At 37.1% G+C, this 9,260-nt stretch overlaps 1 protein-coding gene across 1 annotated transcript in view; it reads left to right on the plus strand.

The window, feature by feature from the left end:
• The window catches only part of LOC113434536 (piezo-type mechanosensitive ion channel component 2-like), a 64,539-nt gene that overhangs the window by 52,037 nt on the left and 3,242 nt on the right, over positions 1–9,260 (plus strand). The window contains exons 38-44 of the mRNA XM_087928753.1: positions 1,580–1,727; positions 3,073–3,255; positions 3,868–3,960; positions 5,894–6,063; positions 6,706–6,822; positions 7,205–7,284; positions 8,136–8,361. Of these exons, the coding sequence (XP_087784879.1) occupies positions 1,580–1,727; positions 3,073–3,255; positions 3,868–3,960; positions 5,894–6,063; positions 6,706–6,822; positions 7,205–7,284; positions 8,136–8,361 (1,017 nt within the window). The remainder of the gene's footprint in view (positions 1–1,579; positions 1,728–3,072; positions 3,256–3,867; positions 3,961–5,893; positions 6,064–6,705; positions 6,823–7,204; positions 7,285–8,135; positions 8,362–9,260) is intronic.

Here is a 9,260-nt window from a genome sequence, read left to right on the forward strand (position 1 = left end):
CTGGTAGTTAAATTTTTTTGATCCCACCACTGAACTAACTGGTAGGTTTTAGACTCTCATACTAATAAAATAACTTCAGCAGCAAAAAGATTCTTCTTTGGCCCAAACTATTCTACTGATATAGACTGTGGGAAGGGAAAGTGAGCTCTGTTCTACAACTCCAAACATATTTCTAAACAATATTCTAAACAATATGACCTTATGGTTAAAATGTGGGACTAAGGTTGGAAGACCAAGTACTATTCCTCCCTCAGGCACAGAAGTTCACTAGGTAACTTTCGATCACTTTTTCTTTCCAGCCCAACAACCAGTAAGTTGTTATGGTACTGAATGAGGAATTAGAAGACCCAAGATCTACTCCACCTTCAATTAAGGAAGGTCACTAGTTGTCTTTAGGTTGATATCTCTTTCTTTCAATCAAACTTCCTAGATTTAGAGGGTTTATGTGTCTATGCGGGAGGGGCAATTAGAGGAAAAAGTGCTAAACATGCCCTCTTGAGCATCTGGAGTTCACAATGTGAAAAAAAGATGCTGAAGAGTTGGAAAGATTGCAGAGAAGAATACAAAACTAGCAAGAGGCTTGAGGGCTAAATCCTCTGAAGATTGAGTAAAGGAACTTAATAGGATTAGCTTAAAGAAGAGAAAGATCAGGGAAGACAAGGAATCTTCAGTCTTCAGATGCATGAAGGAATATCAGAAGGTCTGGATTTATTTCTCCAGAGCATCTAAGGGCAAGACAAAACTGGCAAGAGGGATCCAAACATGGAATAAGAAGAAATTCCTGACTGAGAGCAGCACCTATTGTAAATGTTCTATCACTGGAGATTTTCAAGAAAAAAGATTGGATAGCCATTTGCTTAGCATAGATGCACTGGGATTGATTTACTGAATATGATTTATGGGGGGGAACTAGTAGGTCTATGTTCAAGAGTATGTCTATGTTTAAGTAGAATGATAATCAGAACTCTGTGGCTCCCAGACAATGGAATCAAGGAACAGTCCTGGCTATCCCCATTTCCTTTTTCATGTAGTAATAAGTCACTTAGTTTTGACAATTTGAATAGATTTTTTTATAAACAGCCATAAAACTACGATTATAAATTTTTTATGAGCCATCCTTCTGTTTAAGTTATAAATGGAAATCTATGATTGACTGGTCCTAAAATCAATCAATTAGTCAATCAATAATATATGATTTTTGGGGTTACCTCTACGCCACTTGTAAAAAAGTACAATTTATCGTTTTCATTCTGTCTTAATATTTTGTACCTGAAAACATATAGGGAAGCTCCAGTGTTAGCAGCATTGGTTAAATTATTTATCTGCAGAACATTTCTGCAGTGTACATTTAATATGAGTGCAGATGCTTTGATTTGTAATTCTTTGAAAGATGAATTACCGATATCAGGATATTATTGGTATCCAAATTAAAGATCGATAGTTCTCTGCAGATTTTTCTTTAGAGGAAAGCCTTTGAATAAACTCCTAAAATTAATTTATCAAATGTTTATGTTTGAACTGTTTATTACAAAATGCTAGTCCCAATATCAATTTCCCTTTTTTATTCTCTCATGGATAGATTCCGCGTAATGCCTTTCTTGATTGAGCTGAAGGCTGCCATGGACTGGATCTGGACTGATTCTACACTCAGCTTGTCCAGTTGGATCTGCCTAGAGGATATTTATGCAAATATTTTCATTCTAAAATGTCAGAGAGAATGTGAAAAAGTGAGTGGTATTTTTTCTGGTTCTTGCTAACCCTCTTAATGCAGGTGACACAGGATAAACTTGCTGGGAACTCTGGAAATTGTAGAGTAAAACTTCTACAAAGTGTCAGGTTGGGTGGGTGGGGAAGTCTGGGATGATCTAGTAGTCAACCTCTGAAATGGTTGGTTTTCATTAGCCATATTACAATAAACAATGTATTTAAGATTTCCAACTTCTGTGATAGCCATCTTTTTGCTCATATATGGAAATATGGCAACGTGGTTTGTGGAAACACTGATATGAAAACACTGAGATCATTGTACGTTTGTGTGATAAATCATAAAGGGATTTTGAAATATTTGGCACTGGAAAAATTGTATTATACTACAAAAAAAATGCTTTCCTTGGTTGCTGGGCTTGATGCATATCAATAGCAGGGATAGAGTTTTCAGTTATGTGTATGTCCTGGATGCTGGGTTTTTTTGTTGTTTTTTAAGAAAAAAAAAGTCTTAAAAATCTTATCAGAATTCTTCTGGATCAGACCCTAAGCCCATCTAGCCCAGTGTTGTTATGAGCAGTACATAAATTAATAAATCTGTGTCCTCCAGTGTTCAACTAGATAATTGGGGAAACTAACAACCCTGGACCAGAAGGCAATTTACTGAAATTTCTTAGCAGTCAGTACTAAGGCCCATTGCTCATAATTCAGAAGGCAGAAATCACTGTTATCCCTATCTTCCATGAACCTCTCCAGTCCCCTTTTAAAAACATTCAAATTATATGCCACTTCCCACAATTTACTTAGATCCTGTAGCTGACTCTCCCTGCCTTGTTATTTGAGAGGGAGAAGGGAAAGGGAGAAAAACATTTGAGTCATGCATTACCTTGGAATATTACCACCAACAGTGTCGCTTTGATCACCAGAGCTTAGGAAATAGAATTCAGAATATGCTGTGTTGCTAGTTTTGATCACCTTCAAAATCAAAATTAGCAATGCTGAAGCACTTGTGTAGAATTTTAAGGTTGCTGCTCCTGGTTCTGGCTTCAGTTGGCTCTATACTGTATATATTGGTTGTACTATTTACTTATTGAGCCATGGTGGCAAAGTGGTTAGAAAGCAGTTTGCAGGCTAATTCTGCCCACTGCCAGAAGTTCAATCCTGACTTGCTCAAGGTTGACTCGGCGTTCCATCCTTCCAAGGTTGGTAAAATGATTGTTGGGGGCAATGTGCTGACTCTGTAAACCACATAGAGAATGCAGTAAATCACTATGAAGTGGTATATAAGTCTAATTGCTATTGCTATTATTTCAGTATGTATATGGGGTAACCAAAGTCTTTGACAATTAACTCCTCTTTCCCCTCCAGAAATATCCCCAACCTCCTGGACAGAAGAAGAAACCAATTATGAAATCTGTGATGGGTGGCTTCACTATCTTCTTACTTGTCTTCATTGTATGGTTTCCACTTCTTATGTCATTGAAATCTGTGGCAAATGTCACGAACCAGCCCCTGGATATTTCTGTCAAAATTACCATCAGTGGTTATGAGGTAACAGAGAGGACAATTGAGAAGAGAACATTTAAAGCTTTTACAAGTACCATAGCTCCATTTCCACTGCTCAATTTAAATCAACTAAAAGAAGAAGGGAGCTATGGGTCTGTGGTTAAGCAGATCCTTGCCTGCAAAACATTTTTACTTATTAAATTAATAAGGCCTCATTCAGTCTTTGTTATCTCTATCAGAAAGAATTACACAGTTGGTGATGTGGAAGATTTTTCTTCCTGATCAGAATAGATAATTTTTCCCCAACTTGTTCCAAATTTGGGAGCCCATCCTGGAAATTGTAATTCAGCACATCTGAAAAGAATGAGTGGAGGAGATAATGGTCAGCTGGAGACTTAAATGTCTGATAGAAGCCATGATGACATCACAGGTGTCATGATATCATCACATAAATAACACAAGTTGTGTAATTTGGAAAACAATGCTGTGAAATTCCTGGCCCACACCTTTGGAACATTATTTGGAGATGAATCCAAAGAGCTGCATTGCTGCATTAACACAAGGCTAATATAAGCCAATTTACAAGAGTTAATACAGTGAGTTACATTTCTAGCACTGCAAAAGTTTGTAATATAGTCTTCATTTTTTTCCCCCCAGTCCTTGTTCACCATGAGTGCTCAGCAACAAAATCTGGTTCCTTTCACTCGTGCAGCATATAACCAATTAACCGCTCAATATGCTCTCTACCCTGTAAGTTTATATGTACCTTTGTATATGCACAATATATGTACTTTCTTTTCTTAAGTTTTTGCGGGTATTTATATGTATGGTATTCAGCTTTGTTCGGATATTTTCCCACGTCATTATAGTTGTGCTTTTAAAGTTGTAGCAACGTTTCGGCAGAATCTCATCTGCCATCATCAGGCTGCTGTGTCAGAATGGTTTTTTCTTCATCCTGATTGGTTGGGAATCTTGGTCTGTGTTTATTGGTCTTGGAGTTTGCTGTGTTCTGCTAGCATAACTAGCATAGCTAGTTTAAATTTAAAACAGAAACGGCTGTGAGAGTCTGACTCAAAGACGAACACAATACAGAAGCCTGATGATGGCAGATGAGATTCTGCCGAAACGTTGCTACAACTTTAAAAGCACAACTATAATGACGTGGGAAAATACCTGAACAAAGCTGAATACCATAAATATATGTACTGTATATACATACATACACAAAGACAATGTGAACTGCAGGGATCATGTTTCCCTGGCATTTTTCTTCCAGTTGCCCCACAAAAACACATTGCAGATTTCAAGGAAATTTATTTAATTTCTATGGTCACCCATCTCAACCAAATGATTCTAGGTGGCTTACAATTCTAAAACAATAAAGCACTTAAAACCAACAGAAACAATCCAAAACTAAATATATACAGCGTATATTACAACGTATCTCCAAATTTGGCTTTGTTACTTCATTTTTGAGAAAAATACGTTCCGCATCCCGTTTTACTGTTAATTTCATATTATTCCTGGTTTTAATCCTGGTCTGAGAAACCATTTCTTGGCCCAGGGTGTTGGTGAGTTCTGATTTAAATTCAATTCAAGCCCTAAAACAACAGAATTATGGAAAAGAAGATGTAACTGAATCAGTACAACAAACTGAACCAACTCTCTTAGGGAGTGTTGTCCATATTACAGCTTTAGAAGCAGGGACAATGCACGTTGTTATTGGTTATCTTCCCTTTTTCAGTTACTAGCTGCTTTCATAATGAAAAGCAGGAGCTGTTGGCTGGAAGTTGTATTCTTCCCCTCCTTTGCATTCAGCGTAAAATGTGTTGGTTACCAGATGCCTGGAAGGAATTTCCCAGGTTGACTATAGCCTATTTCTTATGCTATCATGTTTTCATAATGAAATAGAAAGCAGGGCACATTGGGGAAGTGGTGTCCTGTTAAATGCATTCAAACTAGCTCTGCTGGCTCCACGCCATGCCATCAATAAATGATTATGGCTTAGCCTACACTCAACCAGCTCACAAAAGTCCAGAAAATGTAACAATTGGATCTCAAAATTGGCATGAGACAATTCAGCACGACACAGGATTGAGACTGTTCACATGTTTCTGGGCTCTCTTGGCATATTCTTGATATAAAAAAAAATTCAAACTACGAATAAAATGATATAATCATAAGATCTGAACATCAGAATTGAAAGATAATGGCATATACCAGTTGTTGTGATCTTGGCGATTATTGGCCCACTGACACCCATCCACAAAATCTTGAATGATACTTTGAAAATCTGCACATTGACAAAATTTCCATTTGACAATTACAAAAGACAACACTGCTTGGATCTGCATATGTACTACACCAATACACAAAGATATCTAGGTTCTTGGGAAGCCAAATCCAGTGTAAGCATCTGATTGACTGTGCAACCAGCCATAATAATAATTGCTGAGAGATGAGAGATACCTAAATTAGATAGATACTGATAGATTCATAGATCGATTGATTGATAGATGGATAGATTCATAGATTGATAGAAAATTTCTTGTTGTTTTGAGTTGGCTAGAAACCCTAAGGCCTGCAATTCCAATATCTTTGGAAGTTCTTGGGTTGGGGTAAACTGTGACTTTTACATTGTGCTTTTAAAACTGTTTTCAAATTTATTTTATTTTCCCTATAGTCTGCCTCGTACTTTATAGATCGGTATAGCCCAGAGGACATTGTAATTGCTAAAATAAAAGGCAATGCCAGCCTGCTCTGGAGCATCAGTCCAGGGAATCGGAAAGCTATGATCGCAGAGCTCTCCAATTCCTCTGCAGTTTATGTCAACTTCCACTGGACACTTACCAGGTAAAAGAAAAACAAAAGAAAGTATTTTATGCACATATTGAAGCCAGCTTAGAAAATGAAATACAGTCCTTAGTTATTGCATTAATTTCCTTACATTGTGGCCTGGTTCCCATGTTTATTAGGTTCTTTTTAAACCATAGATGGTTAACAAGGGACCCTGGTCTGGTTCCTCTGTAACACTAAACAACGTCAAGCAGATTCAGAGGCATCTTTGTACTTTTCTAAAAAGGATGAAACCAGTATTGTGCTATTGCAACTTAAGCCCTGCCTCTTTGTGAACATTGTATATGCAATGTGCTGATCTATGTAGAAGAAGTGGGGCTTGCATTATATTCATGTAATGCTGCTTCCATCATTTGTCTGCCCTTGACCCTGTCTACAAACATCTTGAGGTGGTTTCCCAAATTCCACTGAAGCCAAAGCAATCATATTATGTTGCAGCATTAGATGTACATCAGACTCGTAATCCTCCTCTAAGGCAAATATTCTTTTCCAAAAAGAGGCACCCTTCTTAAATCCCTATTCGTTATGCTTTCACAAATATGTACAGTCCAGAAAATATCAGAAAGATGCATCAGACCTTCCCCAAATGGCTTCTGTGATGTCAATTTAAGATTATTGTTCATTTCCTTATGAAATCAGGAATGCTTCTCTTGTGACAAATATTGAAGCATCTGGCGTACATACCATGCGATATGGAGAGAAGGAAATAAGGGATCAAATCATTCACATGCTCTCTGGGACTCGGACTGAACCAATGTAGGTAGTATTTTTTGTTTTAGTCTAAATCTAAAAGTTCACTCTGGCCAATAACCAGGAATGTCTGCAACAAGCCAAGGTGGTGATGCAATTGCATGATCAAATAATGCAATATCATTATTAGATTTTTTGGGGAAGGCTATTTTTGTATTTCCAGTGTTAAGGCTAATGCTTCTTGGGTTTCAGATTCAAGTTTATAATTGTTTTTCTAGCTTTAGGCACAATGTTTCTTGATCTGGATGGAGAAGATACAACATTTTTGCTCCACTTTAGGCAGTAAAATATGTAGGCGGGATGATTGTGTTTAAAAAATGAAATTCAGCATTAGCATTGGTTTGGAAGCTTGTAAAAATAACAATGTTATTCTTTTCTCCCTCTCAAGTATACTTCCTGGTGTTCTACCAAAATATCTCAGAGCAACTAATCAGGCAGATGCTAAAATAGCAAATAGCTTGAAAGTTGGTAAGTTCTATGATTGGCAGATTAACATGTGCTGTCTACTTTGAGAAACTGTCCTGTAATCCAATTTCTAAACTGCTGTTAAGAAACAGACAAATTTTATAACGGTTGCTTGGCTGAGTAGAAGCTGGGAGAAGATATAAAGCCTTTTTTGTATTTAAAATCAAATACATATGCTTACCCATCATAGCTAGCTAGTTCCTATGTTTTGAAAAAAAAAAAGAGTATTTCACATCACAATGAGCTATATTCGTTTGCTTGGATTGGTTAGGGGCTATTGCAATGCATGAAAATCATAGTCAATGTTTAACATCTCATGTGAACTAGATCACTCTAGCTTAATTAGCAAACCATGGTTAAAACAAATTATAATTTAATAGAATGGACGAGTCCAGTTGTAGTAGACTACATTTTTCCTGTGTTTTGAAGCATTTGGTAATAATTGCACACAAATAGGGGGATGCTAGTGTGCTCTATAGTTTTGACTGTACAATCAGAAGATAGACGTGAGTGTGCAAACCACTTTTGACTGTTCATACATAATATTAAATCATCATTTTCAATTGAATAAGTTATAATGCCCTAAAAACCCTAATAAATGGTTTCACATATTCATATGAAAACAAAACAAAATAGAGTCAATTATAGCTTAGCATTATACACAGCCTAAAGCAGTGTTTTTAAAATTTGGCAACTAAGATATGTTGACTTTAACTCCCAGAATTCCCCAGCCAGAACCCAGTGTTTTGCTCCCTGTCTTATTATAAGATGTAAATAGAATTGAGAGCAGCACAGGCATCTGTTCTTTATCAGGGAGAAAGTGTGGGAAACAGAAATTAACTTGCTTTCAACAGTTCATTCCCAGAAGGTAGAAGACATTGATGCAATGGCCTTCTTCAGAAATATAACCATAAAGCTGCAGCGCTTGCCAGACAAGTCTTCAAGTCACGTTTCTGAATGGTGGATTGTTAAAGAGCAGATACCTCTCTGTTTGGATAACAGATGCAGCAAGAATATGGAGATTATAATTTGTAACGATAAAGTTAGTCCTTCTGGCCTGGGATTCATCACTGGATATGGGTAAGGATTTTAGAGCCAACATTTCCTGCTCTGACTCCCTAGTCAGCCATTGACAGAATTGGAGTTAAATGAACCTGAACGCCGCCAACTTGAGGAAGTTGTCCTAGAGCAGGGGTGTCAAACTGGTGGCCCACAGACTGGATGCATCAAGCGCAGGCCCTGCCCACCCCAGTTTCATGAAGGGGAAAAAATGTCACAAAACGTCTCTTGACGGCAATGTGACACCACGAGTTTGACACCCATGTCCTAGAGATTTAGAGTTTTCTTGGTAGTCATAGCCCACACTTTACAATGTTTTGAGGTAGTGCTATAGGTGGTTGATCCAAATATGCAAACGGAGTTGGCAACTTTCTCAGAAACTAATGAGAACATCAAAAAGAAATCTCATTATATCACCAATCTTATCTCCAATGTTTTATTTATTCACAAGCTGTAGCACACAAGCCTTAGAAGTGTTCTAAGTTTCCCACTATGTACAATTTCAAAAAAGGGAGCAGGAGTTGTCAGTTTTTTAAATTATAATTGTTATTTTTATATTGTATTTTACACCAAACTGCTAGCTAATCTGTGATTAAAAAACAAGGGTTAACTTTAAGTACTAAAAATCTAGCCTCTTTAAAGCCTTAGAATAGCTTTGCTCTAGAATAAAATCCTCTGGGAAAACCCCGTTTAGCAATTTACTGAACATAGCTTTTACTTATATTCACTAATAGGAAGCACTGCACGACTGGTTTCATCCTATACTGGAACTCATCAGACATAAACAGCCAGATTTTATTCTGTGAGGTTTTAATACTTTACCAGGAATTGAACTCGTGGACTGTTCCACTTTAAGACTTTATACAGAAACCATCCAATGTTGTAGGAAGATAGTCTGTCAGAATGGTATATAAAATCCA

This window comes from Pseudonaja textilis, chromosome 3 (assembly GCF_049901715.1).
Source record: "Pseudonaja textilis isolate UNSWEBS1 chromosome 3, rPseTex1.2, whole genome shotgun sequence".
NCBI lineage: Eukaryota > Metazoa > Chordata > Lepidosauria > Squamata > Elapidae > Pseudonaja > Pseudonaja textilis.